Source organism: Lycorma delicatula, chromosome 4 (genome assembly GCF_047948215.1).
Source record: "Lycorma delicatula isolate Av1 chromosome 4, ASM4794821v1, whole genome shotgun sequence".
Lineage (NCBI taxonomy): Eukaryota > Metazoa > Arthropoda > Insecta > Hemiptera > Fulgoridae > Lycorma > Lycorma delicatula.
Window position 1 is genome coordinate 46,456,566 of NC_134458.1, and position 23,755 is coordinate 46,480,320.

Genomic DNA, 23,755 nt, shown 5'->3' on the forward strand with positions numbered 1-23,755 from the left:
TCAAAACAGTGGACTGCAAAGGGTGAACCTGCTCCGAAAAAGGCGAAGATGATTCCATTGGCCAAAAAGGTGATGACTCTTTTTTTCGGATAATTTTGTTTTCAGTTATCTTCAAAATGGTAAAACAAAAACGGGACAGTATTACTCATCATTACTTGACAAGCTGAAGGCAGAAATTGCAAAAAATGATCACAACTGAAGAAGAAGAAAGTGCTTTTCCATCAGGAAAATGCGCTGACTCACACTTCAACGGTCGCCATGGAAAAAATTCACAAATTGCACTTTGAATTGGTTGACCACACACCATATTCACCAGATCTGGCCCCAAGCGACTTTTTCTTGTTTTGTAACCTGAAAGTTTTGCTTGGAGGAAAGAGATTTTCATCGGACAAGGAGGTTATCACATATGTAAACACCTACTTTGCAGAGAAAGACACCAGCTACTATTTGGAAGGGTTAAGGAGGTTAGAGCATCACTGGAAAAAGGGTATCAACTTGAAAGGAGACTGTTGAAAAATAAAACAATATTTGACAGGAAAAATATGTCTTTCTATGTTAGGCTCAAAACTTTTCAGACAACCCTTGTATGTTATGTTTGTTGTGGAAAGTTAGTGACAATTTTTGTAAATAAGAAATAGATGGGCCTTTGAACCTCCTTTATGAATCATGAGACCTTACCGTTTGTAAGGACTGAAAGAGGGCAGCAGCTCTTTCAGATCTCTCCTCTCGACTTCCAAATCGGCTGATTTGGAAGTCGAGAGTTCCATCGTTCAAGTCCTAGTAAAGCCAGATATTTTTACACAGATTTGAATACTAGATCGTGGATAACGGTGTTCTTTGGTGGCTGGGTTCAATTAACCACACATCTCAGGAATGGTCGAACTGAGAATGTACAAGACTACACTTCATTTACACTCATACACATCATCATCATTCATCCTCTGAAGTATTATCTAAACGGTAGTTACCAGAGGCTAAACAGGAAAAAGAAAGATTATACAAACTGGTGTGTGTAATATTTATGAGAAAGGGGAATTCCCGTCAGACTTCAAAAAAGTGTTATAGTCATGATACCAAAGAAAGCAGGGGCAGATAAATGTGAAGATTACAGAACAATTAGTTTAACTAGTCATGCATCAAAAATCTTAACTAGAACTCTATACAGAAGAATTGAGAGGAGAGTGGAAGAAGTGTTAGGAGAAGACCAATTTGGTTTCAGGAAAAGTATAGGGACAAGGGAAGCAATTTTAGGCCTCAGATTAATAGTAGAAGGAAGATTAAAGAAAAACAAACCGACATACTTGGCGTTTATAGACCTAGAAAAGGCATTCGATAACGTAGACTGGAATAAAATGTTCAGCATTTTAAAAAAATTAGGGTTCAAATACAGAGATAGAAGAACAATTGCTAACATGTACAGGAACCAAACGGCAACAGTAATAATTGAAGAACATAAGAAGCCGTAATAAGAAAGGGAGTCCGACAAGGATGTTCCCTATCTCCGTTACTTTTTAATCTTTACATGGAACTAGCAGTTAATGATGTTAAAGAACAATTTAGATTCGGAGTAACAGTACAAGGTGAAAAGATAAAGATGCTACGATTTGCTGATGATATAGTAATTCTAGCCGAGAGTAAAAAGGATTTAGAAGAAACAATGAACGGCATAGATGAAGTCCTACGCAAGAACTATCGCATGAAAATAAACAAGAACAAAACAAAGGTAATGAAATGTAGTAGAAATAACAAAGATGGACCACTGAATGTGAAAATAGGAGGAGAAAATATTATGGACGTAGAAGAATTTTGTTATTTGGGAAGTAGAATTAGTAAAGATGGACGAAGCAGGAGCGATATAAAATGCCGAATAGCACAAGCGAAACGAGCCTGCAGTAAGAAATATAATTTGTTTGCATCAAAAATTAATTTAAATGTCAGGAAAAGATTTTTGAAAGTATGTGTTTGGAGTGTCGTTTTATATGGAAGTGAAGCTTGGACAATCTGAGTATCTGAGAAGAAAAGATTAGAAGCTTTTGAAATGTGGTGCTATAGGAGAATGTTAAAAATCAGATGGGTGGATAAAGTGACAAATGAAGAGGTATTGCGGCAAATAGATGAAGAAAGAAAAAATATAGTTAAAAGAAGAGACAGACTTATAGGGCACATACTAAGGCATCCTGGAATAGTCGCTTTAATATTGGAAGGACAGGTAGAAGGAAAAAATTGTGTAGGCAGGCCACGTTTGGAATATGTAAAACAAATTGTTAGGGATGTAGGATGTAGAGGGTATACTGAAATGAAACGACTAGCACTAGATAGGGAATCTTGGAGAGCTGCATCAAACCAGTCAAATGACTGAAGACAAAAAAAAAAGGGCCTTTGAAGAAATTATGACCCTGTGCAATGCCGGTTATGCAAGCTAATAAAATATAAAAATAAACAACATAAATGAACAGTCATGATATAACACCAATTTTATCATCATTATTAAATGGAGTCAGACTTCTGTTGAATGAAGTTCTACTTTTGCAAGTAATGAATTTCAGAAATCCCTTTGACTTTGACACCTGTTGGTAGAATAAAGTACTTTATTTAGTAAATCATTGTTCTTTTAATGAACTCATTTTATAGACAAAATTAAAAGAAAGATTACAATTCAAATTGTTAGAAATGATTAGTACTTTCATGTAACTTGCGATTTATATTACGCATAAATATCTAATTAGTAATAGCATACGTGCCACATTAACTAGCATTATTGTACATCATTTTCTATAAACACATTTCTGTTCTATGTTAATTTGTCAGTTCTTATTGAAATCTCATTTTGATGACATTGTTAACCAGGGTTGAGAAAAACCCAGTTTTTTTAAAAAAACCTACCCTGTGTTTAATTTGCTTTTTTTGAGTTTTGCTGGGTTCAAAAAAAATGGGCATTTTGAATTTTATTTAGCACTAAAATCTCTCTAATATATTTTTTAGTAATTTGATAAATATTAAGTGCACACAAATTTCTGAAGTACTTCTTGAAATATAACATTTCTTGAAAACTTGTGGTACTATATTGTTAGGCCCATTAAAATGAGTATAGTAGGTGAGTTTAAGATTGACTAAGGAATAAATGCTCATTATTTGAGCATATTATAAAAATTCATAACTTGGTTCAGAGCCAAATATCAAAGTTGAAATTTTTACTGTAGTTTGTTCTTATATAGATGTATACTATTTGGACAAATTAGATCTTTATCCCAAGTCCCAGTAGAGATATCAAGAGTCAAACTTTTAAAAAGTTAAAAAAATTTAAATCATAAAAAAAGGAAATTCTTGCCAGTGTTCTTAGTCTAGCTACGATGAGTACAGTAGTATGTAATAATAAAAAAATCAACTTTGATATTTCACCCTTTCATTGTTAAATTTAAGCTCTAAAAAGTAGAATTTGTTAAATTTTGATATAAAGTTTAAAGGTAATTTTCACTTATTAGACTTATTAAGACTTTTAATTTAAAAGGCCCAAATTAAAGAGGTCTATCAAAGTCAAAGATTAGCATGTGCTGGTAAATAAAAATGGCTGCCATTTACAAGCAAGCTGGGATAATATTAATAAAATACCTGTTTTGAATTGCCAAAAAAAAAAATTGAAAATGGTGAAGCAACCAAAAATGTTTTGGTTTGATCACTTCATATGGATTGTAAAAGGATTTTGTAAAAAGCCTTCTTTTTTGTCCTGCAATCCTGCATCCTTTGAAAGAATAGTCTCCACTAATGAGTTTGTATGATAAAATTGAAAAAAATTAGGAGAGAAGAAACCCAAGAATTAGTGAAAGTAACAAATTTCTCCAAAAAAAAGATTAAATTTTCATTATTTATATTTGCAGCAAGGCTTCAACAAGAATGTTTTCACTAAATCATATAGACAGGCCTTAACTTTTATAATTACTAGATTATTAAAATTTTATAACAAATATTAAAAGATTTTCAGAGTAAATAATTGTTAAATTAAATAATTATGATATAATTGTCTGTATGAACCTAACTAAAATATCCTGTGTCATTGGTATGTCAAAAGGTGAGCTATAAAAAATGGGTTTTATTGGGGTTTTTGGAGGGTTTTTTTGGTTCAGATTAAATTATGACTCTAATTATAACTTGCTGCTTAATGCAGTTTAATTATTTCTCTTTACATTATCTTTAATAGTACAATCTCTATCTGCATAGTCTCTAGAGAAACTGTGTTTCTATTATGCTTTGGTTTAATCTGTTCTTTTGCTAGGTGTCCAAGCTGAAGTGTTTGAGCTCAAATGAAAAATTACAATCATTATCAAAATAAGAAATGGAAAAGGGAAATTGCAGTACATTTGGAATACTCACAAATTAACTGTCAGCAATTTTAAAAATAATAAATTGAAAAAACAAATTGATAATCCAGGTTTTAAAAGAAAACGTATCAAATCCTCTATGTACTGCCAAAACATTGTACTTCAATATATTGATAAATATATTGAAGTAGTTAACTATGGCTAACAGCAAATGTTTGCATGTTGTCTGTCTTTATTATTAAAGAAAAAGCCTTGAATTTACCAAAACATTCAACCATAGAGAATTACAAGCAAATACTGGGTGGTTAAACAAGTTTAAATTACAGTACAATAATAGTTAAAAAGTAATATTTTCCAAAAGTGCTGATGTAAATTAGTAGAAGTGTGCTCCTTGTAAACAAAATTTATTACTTAAACTGTTGTGTAACAAAGAGGATGTTTTCAAAAAATTAATGTAATTATAAATGTTTTGTTTTTATTGTATATTTTTATTATTTTTCTATATAATGAAGGTTTTTAGCAATTTTTTTTTGGCTCCATAAACAAGTCACTGTTTGGAAATTTCATTATATTTATTTCACCTTATTCTCGTTTGAAATATGTCATCTCTTGGAACTCCTTCAGAACGTCAGAAAGAGTTTTCAAGATATAAGACTTGGTTGCACGATTACTGTTTAGTGTCAATACTTATGAATCATGTTATTAGAAAGTTAGATATTCTAGTCTATACTAGATTCACTTTAAGAGCTATCCTGTTGTAAACAAACCACGTGGCATTGTAATAACTATCTCGAAAGTTACACTTACAAATTATAAAACTTTCTCACTTATAACTTTCAAACTTTTTCTTATCTGACTGACTACTTGTACAAAGTAACTAATAAACAGTGAATAATGTAAGAATGATTCATTTATTATTTGATGTTTTCATCTGGCCTTGACTAAATCAAGTTATTTGCAAATTACATGGCAGTTATATTTAAAGTTATATCACTGTTGACAAAAACACGATAGAAAATAAAGAATTATAAATATTGGTGAGGACTAACAAATTTAGTCACCCGGTACATTACTGCACAAACAAAATTGCACACTCTGCAGTAAAATCTCATCACTACTACAAACAAAAACTAGGATAGCTCTACACTGAACATAGTATACCAATGCATATATTATGAAATCTTACTTTTGTAAAAAAAAATTTTAAAAAATAAAACAATATCCACCTTTATCTGACTAGACAATAAAATTTTTATGTATGTGAAAAAGCAACTTATGCTTTCATTACCATTTTTAATAAATTATTGGCTTATTTAAAAGATCTTTTAAATAAATAAACACCAGTTTATTTATTATAAAATTTTAATTTTCTGTAACAGAAACAATGTTACTCTGACGTTGAATTTTCAAGTAATTCTAGTAAAAAATATGGTCTTAACCTTCTTACTAATTTCTTTTATTTAATAGCTTCATGTATTTAATTCAGTATTACTTCATATAGTTATTATATTCAATTATTAATGTGAACTTTAACTACTCCTACTTTTTCTTTTTTTAATAATTAATTTTTTATTTTGTGATACTGTCTGATCAAAATTTATAACATGGTTTCACTTGATTTGCCCAAGAAAGTGTGGGACAGTCCCTTTGTTAACTTTAGAACCACTCCTACCCATTTCTGACAAAATGCGAATAATATATTATTATTTACTGATCTGAATAAAATTTATTAATTCTTCTCATTAACATGCATCACACTAATCTTTTTTTTTTTATAGATACTAAACTAAACTATTTCATAATTACTAAATTATTTTAAGTTCTAGTGAAGGTCAATCTTTATGTTACAGACTCATCCTCACTCCCAACTGGTTCAAATCATACATTATACTGAAGCTTCTTACAGAATATAAATTAAATTGGTGAATTTTACTTTTACAGTTACATTGATAATCTGAATAAGTTGATACCCTGTGTTGAAAGTATATAAATTAATTTCTCTTTGTACATTGGCATCTTACTTTCATTTCAGACAACAAACTGATGCCATGTAAGTCTTTTTTATCTCTTTCATCAGTTATACTCTTTATCATTTTCTTATTTAGTTTAGAATTCATAGTAAAATTCTAACCTTTTTTAAAGTTTAAATATCATTTGAAATTGTTAGAAAGTAATTCTGTATTGGTATGGAAGCAACACCATGTTCCTGAGACTTCAGTCAGTTTTCTTATTTTATTTTATTTTAACTGTAAACTATTGCAGATAATATTTTACAAGAACTATACTGACACTTATAATCAGTAGGTTTATGCAAAGATAATCTAATTTTATTACATTCATTCTACGACGACTCTTAGAATTTTAAATTACAATAATTTGGCTCTTACCTTGTTAGTGCAATGACGGCATCTGTAACATTTTGTCCAGTTTTAGAGCTTGTTTCAAGGAACAGTGCTGAATTTATTGACGCTAACTTTTCTCCTTGCTCTTTTGATATACAAGTTTTTCCTTCATTTATTGCTTGTTGTCTAATATCCACTTTATTTCCACATAAAATGATCGGTATTCGTTTTTCTGATATTTCCTAGAATTAATTTGTAACAGAAAAAATAATATTTGTAAAAAAACTTTTTAGATCTTTCAATTTTTTTTTATTATGTAACTGTAATGTAAATAAAAAATAAAATTTTACTCATGAAATTCTTCAATTGATCTGCTTATTAACTTGAACTTTATTTGAAACTAATTTTTTCACTATTTATGCATCCTGTTTTCAAGAAAATATAGTATCTTGTTTTGAGAATATTCTTCTATATGACTTCAAAGTCAGTTTTCAACAGATATTTTTGAACTGTGTCATTTTTTCTAAGATTAATTTAGTACACAAAAAAAAGTAGAAATACCTTAATATTCTATTATTTTTTGTGTATTGTACTATTTTAAAATAATTTAAGGATGAATATTAGGTCTATTAGAAATATTTTTAAGAATATACTGCATTTTTCTTAAAATTAGCTTGGCCATTTTAGAGTGTTGTGTGTAAAATAAAATACTCCTCTTCATATTTAAATTTTTAACAGGATATCCAAAATAAATAAAAATTTTACAGTGAATAAATATTTTATTAAATAAAACAATTAATTAAGATCATTTAGTTCAATTGTTAATTAATAAAATAATTAACCTCCTCTATGAATCATGAGAACTTGCGGTTGGTGAGGGGGCTTGAGTGCTCAGTGATACAGAGTAGCTGGACCGAAGGTACAACCATATCAGAGAGGTATCTGTTGAGAGCCAGACTAAGGAATGATTCCTGAAAGAGGGCAGCAGCTCCTTTAGTGGTTGTTAGGGGCGTGAGTCAGGATGACTTAAACGGCCATATCAACATCACTCAGTCCTCTGAGTACTGCGCAGCTGAAAGCAATGGAAAACTACAGCTGCTTTTTTTTCCAAGAAAATGTGGCTCTCTGCATTTTCATATAGCAATGATGGAGGCAACTTCCTTGGTAAAATATTTCGGAGGTAAACTAGTCCCTCGTTTGGATCTCCGGGTGGGGACTACTAAGGAAGGGGTCATCAGAAAATTGAAAAATAACATCTACGAGTCGGAGCGTGGAATGTTAGAAGTTTAAAAAAGGTTGGTAGGGTAGAAAATTTAAAAAGGGAAATGAATAGGATAAATGTGGATGTAGTAGGAATTAGTGAGGTTCGGTGGGAAGAGGAAGGCGACTTTTGGTCAGGTGATTTTAGAATAATTAACTCAGCTTCAAATAATGGGCAGGCAGGAGTAGGTTTCATAATGAACAAGAAGATAGGGAAGAGAGTAGAGTATTTCAAAACGCATAGCGATAGAATCATTGTAATAAGGATAAAATCAAAACCTAAACCGACAACGATTGTTAACTTCTATATGCCTACAAGCGCCCATGATGATGATAAGGTAGAGTTTGTATACGAAGAGATTGATGAAGCTTTTGAAATGTGGTGCTATAGGAGAATGTTAAAAATCAAACGGGTGGATAAAGTGACAAATGAAGAGGTATTGCGGCAAATAGATGAAGAAAGAAGCATTTGGAAAAATATAGTTAAAAGAAGAGAGACTTATAGGCCACATACTAAGGCATCCTATAATAGTCACTTTATTATTGGAAGGACAGGTAGAAGGAAAAAATTGTGTAGGCAGAGGCCACGTTTGGAATATGTAAAACAAATTGTTAGGGATGTAGGATGTAGGGGGTATACTGAAATGAAACGACTAGCACTAGATAGGGAATCTTGGAGAGCTGCATCAAACCAGTCAAATGACTGAAGACAAAAAAAAAATAATTAATTTAGTTATTTAATAAAAAAAATAGTTAACTACCTATTAGCTATCTATTAACTATTATTTCTGCTTTATTATTGTTTTGTGATATTTAAAATTGTTACAAACAGTTAAACTTAGCATATACTGGACAGGAGTGTACTGGTGCCAGAACACCATTCTGGTGCTGCTTTTTGGGAAAAATAAAAAAATTGTCTTTTCACATAAAATTTGTATTAACTTAAAGTCAGGTATATGTTTTATTCTAAAATTATTAAGTATTCATAGTTATCTATTTCTGAAAAAAGTTACATTGTTCTGGTGTCACATCGTGTAAAAGCATAACCCCATCTGAACATCTTAAATATGAACGGGTTAATGAGCAAAACCTTTCTTGATCTGAAACCGGTCTAACAGTTTAATTAACTGTCACTTCCTTAACTGGTGTTTGACAAATTCTTGTAATGAATGTTCATGTATTAAACATTTTTGTAGGCGTTAAAATTGTTTGGTTTAATTCCTAATCTTCACTTCACTTTTATTTTTATTGATTTATTACTAACAATCTATAAGCTAATAAAAAATATAACCTAAATTTTAAAAAGTAGACCCCACAAAAATGGTCCTTGCTTTTGGATATCCATAGACAAATGGGAACAAAATAAGTCATTGAAATTAAATTAATCTAAAAGTTACATTTGATATGAAAAAATAAATTTTACTTCTTATCAATGTAAACATCGAAATGAATGTGCATTTTTCATAACACTGTCATGTAGCTAGCTGCCTGTGGCTATGGACCATATTCTTGCAGTCTTCTATAATACAAAATCAAAAGTTGGATCTCTTTCATTCCTTTGAAAGAGTCTTTCAAATGAAGCTTGACCGTCCCAGAATTTATGGTGGTTTATTTGTTAATATACAATATATATTTACTTATGGCTGCATTTATTATAACAGCAGTTTTACTGGTAAATGTTGTCAGAAACTTTGTCGGTATTATACAGTTTCAACTGTTCTTGGTGTATTAATGTAAATTTAACTCAAATCATTATTTAAATATTACCTTTCAACTTTCCAAATAATATTATTTTTTCACTTACTTCAACTGAGTCAATCCACTGCCTTATATTTAAAAATGATTGTTCATTTGTTACATCGTATAAAAGTATAACCCCATCTGAACGTCTAAAATATGAACGAGTTAATGAGCGAAACCTTTCTTGACCTGAAACCGGTTTAACAGCTTTATTAAACCGTTTAAATTATATTGACATATATAGTATGTTATTATCTACTTCAAAATAGATAAGAACACTTTTGCTGTGAACATTTTATTTCATTACTTCTACACCTCACAAAAGCAGAACTGAATCTTACCAGAAGTAATCAAACTTTCCTATACCTTCTAACCTTTCCAACACCCAATTTACTCTCCTCAAATTATTGTGAAACAATTACACAAATGTAATGAAATTTATTATTTATAAATTATGTTTTTGTTCAGAAGTTAAAACTCATGGAACAAACTTTGCTCTTACTTGTAAATTGTATAACATATATGTATTAGTGGTACTGACTGCTATGGTCATTAGCAACTAATAAATGCTCACAGTATCCAGTTAAACTGTATCAACAATGTTAAACTTTGAGATCTACAGAAATCAATCTATTAAATGTGGCAAAGGCAATTGGCATTTTACCAAATGTCATAACTTCAATTTTCAGATTGATGGTTTGTTAGATGCTCCAGGTGTGTTGCAGAATCATCAGACCATAAGATATTTAATTCACTTTCCTACTGAGGACTTACTTCTTAAAAATATGTTGAGTAGAAGATGAGAAATTTTTAAATCATCAGCTAATTTAAAAATTGTTGGAGAAAATTAATAATCAAGATTGTTTTCTATTGTTCAAGATATCCAGCCTCATAAGTGAATGTAATTCCAGAAAAATTTGTGTTTACTTTCCTTGACAAATGAATAAATTTTTCCTGAAGCAGTAAAAGTACATTATTTTTTTAAGAAAGGATTTTCCTCTTCATTGCTTAAGTTCTTTGTTATTTATTAAATAATGATACAAAATATCTGACATGTTTTAGTAATTTTATCACTAACTGTCATAACTCAGGAATTAGCCTAGAAAATTAGAGATGAAACAAAGATAAAATGGCAGTAGTGAAACCATATTTAACAGATTGTCTACATCATAAAATTGTGTTTCATTCTCCTGGTCTAGGACTTTTTTTATGATTTTAACTTTTTTTATGAGGTATATCTGATTTTTTTCTTTAATGTAATGTGTAACTTAATAATAATGCTAAATAAATAGGATAGGTATCACTGCTTCCATTTTACTAAATAAAAAAGTTCTTCCATTTTCACTACACTAACGAACTAATCTACAGCTAAACGAGGCTAAAAGCAGTACGTTTACATTTTTAAGTTATAATTTATAACTTATAATTAGTTAAATTATAACTTATAATAAGTTAAGTTATAATAAGTTAACTTAGCTATAATTTATTAATTTATTTTTTAGAGAGAGAAATATTAAAATTATTATCTTCTTATTAAACAGAGGCCGTGAAGTCACCGTACCCTTTAACTTTGAACTAAAAATTAGTAATGCGTTATAAATGAAAAATGCGATATAATAATGAATTATTTTATTTACTCACTTGATACGTAGTATTAATTTTAATGGTTCAGTGGATCTGTGTGTTACGTTACGGAAGACGTCCCTCACAATACCTCACGCAATTCTTCATTGTGGCGTAACGACATGCAGAAACGTGTGCCTTGATAATTTCCCATAATGAATTGTCTGGTGTAGTGAGTTCAGGTCTTCGAGGTGGCCGTGATAACGGAGCTGGTGATGCTAGAATACCGCAGCCAATCCAACATCCTAGAAATTTTTCAATCAGAAACGCGCGGACTGATAGAACAAAATGTGCAGGTGCTTCAAACTGCTGCAACCATACTCTTTCCATGAGATCCTTCTCTTGAAGATGTATTAGCCATGCTTCCAAAATATTTAAATAAGTTTGTGCATTAACTGGCCCGTCAAAAAATAAGGACCAAACAAATGACGAGTTGTCATTCCACCCCATACCATGACGTGCGGTGGATTTCTTTCCAACTCTGTCCCATAATAAGGATTTTCTTTCCCCCGAAATAACATATTTTTGACACGCGAACTGCGATATATTGCACATTTGTCAGTAAGAAGCACCTTTCCACAGTGTACTGCAGCATGGAATTTTTCTAATAAAGCCCGGCAGGATGCAGCGCGACGTTCCATGTCTACATCTGACAGTTCATTGATGAACATCGGACAAAATGGCCTAACTTTCAAGTTCTTTTTCATATGGTCTAGCATTGTCGTTCGCAGTATACGAAGTTCAGCTGACCGTTTAAAAGTTGATTTCATTGGGGTTTGTTTAATGGAAACTGCAACAGCAGCACATGTTTCTAACCGCGTTAACTTTCGTCCCACTCCGCGGCCTATCTTTAACACTTCCTAATTCAAACGCACGTTTTCCCCAAGCCAATACTGTTGTTTTTCGTGGTGGCGGCTAATTAAAGCGTTGCCAAAACACTATTAGCTTCACTCATTAGCTAATCACTAATTAGCGTCATTGTTTGATTCATTTATTGTCGTCCATGAACCCATACACTTGTCACTAACCGCTCCTCGACACTGTAATTACTCGTGTCAACCATTTTAGTACAACTGCCTTTGACTCAGTGTGATTTAAAAAACTGTTGCCAACCGACCCCAACGAAAATACCGTATGTTGTAAACACATATCCTAACTCATATTTTTCGTTAACTTTAGGGGTGCGGTGAGCTCCCGGCCACACTTTGGTGATGAAATAACATCTGATTATTGCTTATTATTTAAATTAAATGTTTAAATCAGGCTTGTGCTCCAACTATAGTATTAAATCCAGTTCTGAAGATTAACCGAAGCATAGACTTGTAAATGTTAATTTACCAGTTCTCACAGGATATCAGTTACACTAGGTCGGGTCGAATACCCTGACCTACCAGGTTGGTCAAGTGGTGAACTCATCATTGCAAATCAGCTGATTTTGAAGTTCTCAGGTTCAAATCCTAGTAAAGGCTTTTTTGTATGGATTTGAATACTAGATCGATACCAGTGTTCTTTGGTGGTTGGATTTCAATTAACCACACATTTCAGTAATGGTTGACCTGAGACTGCACAAGACACTTCATTTACATTCATGCATATTATCCTCATTCATCCTTTGAAGTAATACCTTATAGCGGTTCCAGAGGCTAAGCAGAAAAAAAAGAAAGGATCCATTACCCTGCATACGCTGGCGTGTATCAGTAGATAATGATTATAATAATTAATATCATTTAAAGTAGACAAAAAAAATTATATAAGATAGTGAATGTAGTTTTAATATATTGATTTAGATTTTACCTGCAGTATCCCATAAATTTAGTGCTATGTTTTTTTCATCAACTTGTATTGTTTTTACTCGGAAATCAACTCCTAAAAAAATAAAAAATATATATTTACAATGATAAAAAAGAAGTTTTACTAGAAATATGAGTGCAGATTGTTGAGTAAAAAGAATTCAGTTAGTCAACCATACTTTTAGGGGTACAGGGTTAGTTTATTTGATAGAATGTAGCAGATAAGATTTATAAACAGACATACATATGTAAAATAAATATGTGAAGCAGATAATAGAGGTGGTAGAAAACATGCTGAGGATCAAACTATTATGAAAAAGAAAAAAAGAAAAATGTATTAACCTAGCGAAATGCCTGATCATAAAAACTATGAAAAATTATACATATTTTACTTAAGTTTTAATTAAACATATCAAATATCTAAATAGGATTTTATTAGCATTTTAGAAAATATAGCTGCCATTCCTTTATTATAACAGTAAATCTTTAAGTAGCTTAATAATAAAGCAATCTTAAGGTTGTATTAGAGTAATTTAATATAATAGTATAACATAGGAAGCAGCATAATCTTATCTCATTTTTTCTGATTTTTCTAACACAGGTAGCAAACCACTCATATTTATAATGAAGCTAACCTTCTTACCTAAACTTACCAGTTTATCATTAAATCTTATGTAATAGATTTTCATGTATTAGTATTTCATTGGGAGATATGTTTTCCATAGTAATTACTACTTATATCCCTAAAACAATTTGAGTAAAATGTTGATTGTTATCTCAATTCATTAAAAATAGCAAATATCTACCATGTTAGCCGAAACTCTGAAATTTAGAAGAGGTGTATTTGCTAAGGAATAGAGAAGGTTTACTCTTCTACTCCAATCTTCTGTTCACCTAGTACTTATACTAACTCACTCCAAATTCCTACTCAGTTTTTATCAAGCTGATAGTGTTATTAAAATGTGTTTGTTGGAGGTTTGACAATTATGTCATATGAATATAAATGATAAAATCTTTTCAAACCTATCTCATATCTGTTCTATTTGAACAAAAAAAATTATATATTTGGAAAACCAAATTGATGGCTGAGTCAGTGAAGTCACTAATTTTCTTATTTTTCAAATAGCTATAAATACTGAAATTTGGCTTAATTATTCACAAGAGGGCCCTTAGGAAAAACAGTGAAAATTAATCTTGATTAAAACCTATATGTTAATAACTTAAATTAAATAAGAATTGAAAAGTAATGTCATCACTAGAAAAGCTGCAAATTTAAAACACAACAGTTACCCTTAGGTGAAAGAAATGAACACAGAGAGAATTTTTTCCTCATTCACCCGTAAGTTGGTGAAGAATATCTAAATAGATTTGTTTTGTGTATATTGATTATACATTTGGTGGATAATTGTTCAATTTTAGCATTGTTTACACTTACTTATTCCAGTTGACATTTCATTGCAGGATGTGAACACAACACATCATGCAACTTTCTTGATTTTACAGTATCTAAAATAAATAGTAAAACATCTTTCAAATTTACAGAAAAATCCATCACTACTAACATGCTTATTCACATCATGTCTAACCGCTTTACACAGCAAAAAATGCAGCTCTTTTTTGTGCATATTCTACCATTTAACTCTCACACCTTTGTCAGCTAACAACTACACTGAAGAACTTGACACAATAAAACATCTGGCACAAATTAATGGTTACCACTAATAGACACCATGCTACGTAACATACAAAACAGAATAAAAAAACAAGTAGGGTGATTCAAAGAAACGGGAAATTTAAAAAATTAAATAACGTTAATGAAAAATTTTTGTTAGATAATGAATTTTATTTCATGTAATTGTACAAATGTTGCCATTTTAGGATACATACATTTTAGTGTATTTTATAAAGATGACATCTTGCAGGTGACCTCCTCTTCTACGTAAACACTCACGAAGTCTCTTCGTTAAATTGTTCATGGTTTGACGTAACATCTCAACTGGAATTTCCGCAATCGCTTCTCGGATCTTTGCCTTCAGTTCTTCCGTTGTAGCAGGTCTACTGTGGAACACTTTGCTTTTAAGGTGACCGCACAAAAAGTAATCGCAAGCTGAGAGATCAGGTGACCTGGGAGGCCATCTAATGTCACCATTTCATGAAATGACACGTTGTCCAAACAATCGGCGTACAGCTATATATTCGTGCAGTATGTGACGTTCCTCCATCTTGTTGAAACCAGGTTGTGTTAAGAATTGGTGGAAATCTCTTTTGTTGTTCCACAACAAAGTTTTCAAGCATGGCTACGTAACGAGCCGACGTCACTGTAATCGCAAGACCGTTGTCATCCTCAAAAAAATAATGGCCTATAACACCATAAGATGACATAGCACACCACATGGTCTCTTTCTGGCTGTGCAACGGACGCTGGTGTAGCTGCATAGGATTTTCTTGTGCCCAGTATCTGAAATTTTGCTTGTTAACAAATTCACTGAGGTGGAAATGCGCTTCGTCTGACAACCACAGTTCGTGAACAAACTATTCGTTATCATTTATCTTCTGAAGCATTACACTACAGAATTGTGCTCACACAACTGTATCGTTCGGTTTCAGTTCCTGGACGATCTGCAACTTGTATGGATGGAATTGCAAGTCCTTCACTAACACTCTTCCAACACTTGAACTATGCAATTGTAAAGATGCTGAGAGACGACGGATTGACCAATGTGTACTTTGTGTGACAGCATTTTGTAAAGCTTGAACATTCTGTGGTGTACGGACGGTTCGCTCACGGCCTGGAGGTTTCTTTTTCATTGCCGAACCAGTTTCCTCAAAATTAGATATCCATGTTTTAATTGCATGTGCTGATGGAACACGGTTGTGCCGTCCCTGATTAAAATGACGGCAAAATTCTCTACGCGCTCCCTCCACACTGTCATTGTTTTTGTAAAACGCTTTGATAGCAAATGCACGTTGCGCACCACTCCAAGGATCCATGACAACTAAATGTCAGGTTAGGTTAGAGAGGCTGGCGCCACTTATCAAGTGGTACCAATCACCCACGGCTACCAACACAACTTTCAAAATTTCCCGTTTCTTTGAATCACCCTATACTTACAGAAAATACATAACATTTATATTTAACAACTAACTGACAAGAAATTGCCAACATTTTTAGAAAAATGTTCTTGTGTTGCTTTCAAAATGACAGGAAAGATACACCAGATAATTCAGTAGATTAACAAAGCACAAACCAACAAACACAGCAGCCCTGAACTGTACCAATTAAACTATAGTCTGTCCATTACATTGGACAGACTGGACACAAATTCACTTACAGGCACATGAGACATATAAGGTACTATACCCAACAGAATAATTTTTTTCAAATCATCAAAGAAATACAACACATACAAAGATAGTACACCACTCAAATTTTACAAGTAACATGTAAAAACCACAATTTCAACACATTGGGATAATATTAATTTTACACATAAAAAATTTGATTATAAAAGCACTTTAAAAAAAGTGTTGTTTAAACAAATTATTACATATATCGAATATATCATTTGATTACATATTTAAGGGGTTTCCTTATGTTTTTAAGACAAGCACCAATAACAACATTGCTATCAGAAACTGAATGAAGAAGGAGCTAATTAGCTCTCAAAGGTGCTTTGGAAAAAAGTTACAAATATTTTGAAAGCAATTCACATTATAATTAATAATAATTTTACTTAATAATTTTAAAGAATTAAAAGCAGTTAAACAGAAAAAAAAATCTTATATAGTAAGAATCGTTAACCAGACTTGCAAAGAGATGGATAGGAGAAGAGTTATGAAATCACCAAAACGGAAAGTATAAATGGTTTTAAACCAAAACTTCTTTAACCTTTTTTGATATATTACATCATCATTAGTGAACTATTACTAAAAACTAATACATCAAAACTTCTTTTTAAATCTAATTATGTAACAGTTGTCTATAATAATATTTGATCAATTCACAACTGTTGGAACAATAAGATGAACATTAAAGTAACTGTACTAATTATTCTAACAGTGTTACCAACCATCTTTGATAATTAATTATGTGATCCATAAATTTATATTTATATTTTTTAAATATTTTAATAAATAATTAACTATAATTTATTACCAACTGTTGAACCAAGTCTGTTTGCAAAGACTCCTTTACAAAACCTATGTATAAAATAAGTCTTTCCAACAGCTGCATCTCCAGCAAAAAGAATCTTGTATGTACGCTCAGGAGGTCCTGTGGCTTCCATATAACCTGTATTTCTGTTTAATATTATTGAAGATGTGGGACTGAAATGAGGCAGTGAGTCCATGACTATTGGGCTAGATCTACAAGAGTCATCAAAACTGCTCGACTGTAAAATTTAGAGAAAGAAAAATTATTAAAATTAATTTTTGTAATTAATAATAAAAGAATTATTCTTTAAATCATCGTGGACTTTATAAAAGTTGTACAGAATATAAATAAAATTTAACTTGTTTTAAGCTAATTTCTGATGGTGTATTTACATTAACATCCGTTCAGATCAAAATTAAAAAACTGAGTTACTCACAGAATTTTAAAGATTGTCAGCAAAAAAAATTGAAACTTACTACAAAAGCTTTTCAAATTTCAACTTGTTAAAATTTTTGTTTTTGAATAATTAAACGAAAGGACATGTTGATAATATTATTAGTGATTTTAGCAGACAGTAACTTAGATTTGTAAAAGGAATTCTAATGTAGGTTCTGCTTTTAGTAAAAGACTGAACAATCTGATGGATTTAGGTTGACTTTCAGTGATTATTTTTATCCTCTAGAGCAGATGACTGGGATTCTTTTAATCAGTAAATTCTGAATCAGTCTGCTATAAATTGTGTATTTTGTGGATAACATTTTTTCTGAATATATTGCCAATCAAATTTTGCTTGTTTTCCAGGGCTTAAAGAATCAGTTTTTGTCTAGCATAGATGATACTCTATGTTCTTTGGGAAAGGGAGAACATGTATTAGATGTTTTCACACACATTCCCAATTATTTTTTTCGAGTGGTGTTTTTTGTTAATTTTTAAAAACACCATTAGTATTTTTATTTTTTTAATGCATTGTTAATGCCAGAGGTAATTATAAACCTATTTACTTATTACCAGGATTTTCAAAAATACTAAAAACATTATTAGCCACTCGTCTTTAACAATAGTTATTTTTTTCATTTCAATATCAGTTGTTTTGGTGCATTTTGTTAATAATCTTATTAGAAGTTTTGTTAAAAAGACATAAAACAGCTGTTATATTCTATGATCTGCAATTAATGTTTTGATAACTTTGATCACAACATTTTGATGGATAAATTGGATTGTTATGATATTGAGAATCCTCTGCTTAAATTGATCCATTCTTATTAACAAAATCATTATGATTTTCAGTTATTGAGGATGTTTTTCATATAGTGTAAAATGGGATGTGTAAATCTGATATTATATTGTATTTATAAGTTTCCACATTCTGTTTTATAATAATATCTGTGTTTTTTTTAATTTTTTTTATTGCTATTAATAAAATTCAAAATGGAGGTTTGCCTTGTCACCTAGTTTTCATAGGAGGTGACATTAATTTTCTAGTTACCATTATCTTAGTATTATAACTATGAAAATCTAATCTCTACTTTTTTGAAATTAGTTAAATTCATTTGTTTAAGCACTTCAAAATTATATTACATTAATTTTGTGTTTAATGCATCTCATACAACAAGAGTTTTCTCTTTAAATGTATTCCGTAATAAAATAAAATTTTAGTCTGAACAAGATTATTGGATGTTGAATTAAATTCTAAACTAAAGTAGGATTCACAAATTATGTTATTATTGAGAAAATTGAGTTCCTCTTATTACTTAGAAGACTGGCATCTTTGGTAAATTTGAAGATGTTAATCATCATTTATCATGAATTTTTTGGCTCAGTTATCTGCTATGGATTCATGTTGTAGAATTCACTAACTGGTTCAAATTTTTTTCTAAAAAATTCTAAGAATCAATAATGGATTGTTTAGGGTATCCTTACTATGATTTTTTTCTTAATTTTAAAACTATTGCTCTTCATGATATACCTATATAAATTAATTTTTATAATATATACATACTTACATTTTGAAACTTTTTTCCATTTAAACTTGCAATTTCTTGAAGGGATTTGATTGATTTAGTTTCACTATCACAGTCTATAATGTCCTTCATTGTAGAACGCCCACTGTCTGTCAGTAATAATAGAGATTTATATTATTACCATTAAATTAAATCATAATAATTTAACATATTTATAAATTATTATAATTATCTTATGTTTTTTTTGTGAAATTTACATTAATTGTACTTTATTGGTATGATGTGTACTCTAATGGTATGACCTGTGTAATCTTTTCAAATATGGGTGGAAATTACTTGTTTAATTTATTGATAATAATCAGTTTATCATTTATTGATCCAAAGATCTATAAACATTTCAGTACTATAGATAAATATATTATATTAATTCTTTCTATTTAGGTCTCCCTTGAGGGTAGGAAAAAGTTACTATTTCTTATTACTTAGATCGGGAAAAAAATGTTATGATTTTAGTTAAATAAAGATATAGTTTTGCCACAGGAAATACACTCGGGCTGTCAGATCTGTCAGAAATTAGCTTGACATCTTCTGTGATTACTACATTTGAACAGTAAAGAAAAGGAATATGTAATGACAGACAGACCTGTTAAATCTTATTTAACTTTAAAATCTTGCCTAGGTGATTACTACTTGAATATAAAGTCTAAGACAATTGTATAATTTCAGTTCTAAGAAGTTTATTTGAAAGACTGAAATGTGGATAGAAGAACCTAGCCCCAAAACTTTGTAAACCCATTCTGCCAAAACGTTTGCCTGGTCATCTAATACAAGATATGACAATGATATAAATTTTTTATTTACTTATTTTAAATTACATTTAATCTTTATATATATATATATATATATATATATATATATATATATATATATATATATATATATATATATATATATATATATATATATATAATTGAACAATTGTTTGTTTGTCCCGTATGCGTTTCTATACCATTCATCCAATTGTGATGAAACTTTGGTGAACTGTTTGCTCATGCCCGCGAAGGTTTCTGAATTAGTTTGGACCCACCAGGTGGCGCTGGGGTTGAAATATTTTGAAAAATTGTATTTATGATCAGATTTGGCTGATACTCAGAATATTAGTTACATGAAAAGAAATATTTTTGCGAAAAACGGACCTGCTAGGTGGCACTGGGGTTGAAATATTTAGAAAAATTGTATTTATGGTCCTATTTGAATCATATTCAAAATATATGTTAGTTACATGAAAAGAAAAATTTATGTAAAAACAATGTCCGCTAGGTGGCACCGGTGTCGAGATATTTATGAAACAAACAAACAAATATACAAACAGACTTTCTTCTTCTGTGTGTATGAAAGGAAATGTTCATATGTGTGTTCACTATAGACTAAAAAACTACTGGACTGATTTACGCATGGGAAAAGGAGAAAAATAAAAAAGGGTAAACTGGAAAAAGGGAAAAATGAAAAATGGAAAGGGAAGAAGGGAGAAAGGAAATAGGGAAGAGGTGGACTGGGGAAATAGGGGAAAATGGAAAAGGGTGAAAAAGGAAAACGGATAAAGTGAAAGGTTAAATTTTGTGAATTCCGTTCAATTTTTTAATGTTTTTCAAATTTTCATTTGTGTTCATTTAATCTATATGTATATATATATATGTATACTCAAATCTAGCAATGGCGAAGCACTGCTGAGTCAGCTAGTATGAATATATATTAAATTAGTTATTTTTTATGCTGTGTCATATACAGTTTACCACACTACATTATTTATCTTTCTCTGTACTACTTTGCTTTCCTTATATATATATATATATATATATCATTCCAGAAACCTAATAATTTAAATTTATCCTTAAGTACACATGAGAAATGATACAGTTTGGTAAAAAAATACACGCACTTGTTTTTGTAATAACAACCAGTACAGTGATTCTAATCCAATTTGTAGGAGAAGTAAAACTTTCCTTCAATTAAGAAGTAGTTTCAGGTGATAGAGAATCTTCCTAGGAACCACCAGAAGGATTCATAATGAATCTGTATCTATTTATACAGCTATATGTTTTAATTGATTTTGATGACCTTTAAAATAGATTGCTGTAGAAAAAATGTAACTTCAGACCAATATTTAAAAAATGGTAGCCAGTAATGTGAATCCTACAAAATGAAAAAAATTAATATTTTTTCAATAGTTTTATGAAAATGGCTAGCAGTTATAAAAAATATGTATAAAAATGTTGTATCCCATGTAGGAATAAACATATTAAAATCTTATCAAAATTTTCTGATTAATTGTTTCTTATTCATCTTTAAGCTTTTGTAAAATAGTGATTAAATCCATCATTCAAAAAAAAACTTTTTGCCTTCCGCTGAGACTGGTTGATTAATGTACACACACGAACGCGCACGTGCGCCCGCGCTCACACACACACACACACACACACTAATGCACTACATAATATTTAACCATTACCAAAATCTTCCATTAATCGTTCAATTCCAAAAGGGGTTCCACTGACATCAGCTTGGATGTTTAAATCATAACTGTTTGTATCAGATCTGCAGCATTTTAATCTAGAAAAAAAAAACTGATTATTAAAGTAGTAATTAAATACAATAATAAAACTCAATTTTGCCACTTTTTTCTATATTAAGTAACCTATTTATCTGTTTATGAGGAAACAATCATCAAAACTACAATTTCTAATTATAAAAGACCAGATATTTGGCCAGTGGGCTAAATAATAATCCTTAACACAACCTCATCCTAAGTGTTATCATCTAGATTCAAATCATTCTTAAAAAACTATCATTAGCCTTGTGTCAGTAATAGATTTAGACAGTTCTGTTAATGAAAATAGTTCTCTTCCTATGAAAGCAGCTTCCACAATCTAATTACTTAGTAGTTTATTCACAATGACCACTTTATAATAAAAAAAAATTATTCTGTATATGGACATCAGTTACTGTCATATTGGCAGATTACAACAATTTTCTGATGTGTTTCATCTGGGTAGAAAATTACTTAATAATATCAATTAGCATAAAGCTTATACCAATTTTTGAGCAAAACTCTTGAATATTACCTACCATTCTTCTTACATTTCCTACCACTTTTTAAAAATATCAGATGTAGAAATGATAAAATATCATATATATATCTTGCTTTGTCAAACAACAGAAAGAGTTGTCAAACAACTGTAAAGAGTTGCTAATGTATTTTGCTTACCAAAACAAGGAGCTAACTGGTTTATTACATTATTTATTTACTTTCCTGATGTTATGTCTGTTGTGAACTTTGGTTTCCTCCACAACTTGCATTCATTCTTTTCTTCTCTTTCAACTATCTCAAGTTCTCTCTTCCCATAACTTTTGAGTCTTCTGCTACATTCTCTGCTCAACATATTTTTGATACCTTTACTATAAACTCCTCATAAAATTTGCTCTGCAGTTGTAGCTTTGTATTCTGTCAATATTGTCCAATCATTAAATCTGCTGGACATAGCAATGTTTTGATTTTGAAGTATATTTCTTACTTCATTATTAAATCTTATCCTCAAAATTGCTCCTTCATTGATTGGATCATATATTCTTCTTAAAAGTTTTCTCAGAAATACTTTTCCACTATATTCAAGGCCCATACTGTACTACGATATATTAAAAATAGTCTTACCAGACTTTTATATGATTTAATTTTAGTGTTGCAAAATTGCGTTGGGTTTCAATAATTTTACATTTCAAAATTATTCTTTATTATATTATTCTCTTTTTAATTTCTTGAAAAAGTTTCTCATTCATAGTAAGTTCTATTCCAAAGTATTTAAATCTGTATATATTTATATATACAAGGGTTGTCTGAAAATTTTGAGCCTAACATAGAAAGATGTATTTTTTCTGTCAAATATAGTTTTATTTTTCAACAAAGTCTCCTTTCAAGTCGATACCCTTTTTCCAGCGATGCTCTAACCTCTTTAACCCTTCCAAATACTAGCTGGCATCTTTCTCCGCAAAGTAGGCGTTTATGTTTGCAATAACCTCCTCATCCGATGAAAATCTCTTTCCTCCAAGCGAAACTTTAATGTTAAAAAACAAGAAAAAATAGCTTGGGGCCAGATCTGGTGGATACGGTGAGTGGTCAACCAATTCAAATTGCAATTCATGAATTTTAGCCATGGTGACCGTTGAAGTGTGAGCAGGTGCATTGTCCTGATGGAAAAGTACTTTCTTCTTCTTCAATTTTGATCGTTTTTTTGCAATTTCTGCCGTCAGCTTGTGAAGTAATTATGAGTAATACTGTCCCATTTTGAAGATAATTGATAAACAAAATTCCATTACTATCCCCAAAAAGAGTCACCATCACCTTTCCAGTCAATGGAACCGTCTTTGCTTTTTTGGAGCAGGTTCACCCTTTGTAGTCCACTGTTTTAAATGTTGTTTCGTCTCAGGAGTGTAGTAATGGATCCACATTTCATCTACAGTTATGAATCGACGCAAAAGATCTGACTTGTTTTGCTTAAACTGCTGTAGCAGGGCC

The 23,755-nt window shown here is 30.7% G+C and overlaps 1 protein-coding gene across 7 annotated transcripts in view; it reads right to left on the minus strand.

Moving 5' to 3' along the window:
* The window catches only part of LOC142323344 (ras and EF-hand domain-containing protein homolog), a 92,060-nt gene that overhangs the window by 2,439 nt on the left and 65,866 nt on the right, over window positions 1-23,755 (minus strand). For all 7 annotated transcript variants that reach the window (XM_075362849.1, XM_075362845.1, XM_075362848.1 and 4 more), the window contains 6 exons: window positions 21,695-21,795; window positions 19,228-19,334; window positions 17,228-17,462; window positions 13,076-13,147; window positions 9,723-9,847; window positions 6,704-6,900 (listed from right to left, as the gene is read on the minus strand). In XM_075362849.1, coding sequence (XP_075218964.1) covers window positions 6,704-6,900; window positions 9,723-9,847; window positions 13,076-13,147; window positions 17,228-17,462; window positions 19,228-19,334; window positions 21,695-21,795 — 837 coding nt within the window. The remainder of the gene's footprint in view (window positions 1-6,703; window positions 6,901-9,722; window positions 9,848-13,075; window positions 13,148-17,227; window positions 17,463-19,227; window positions 19,335-21,694; window positions 21,796-23,755) is intronic.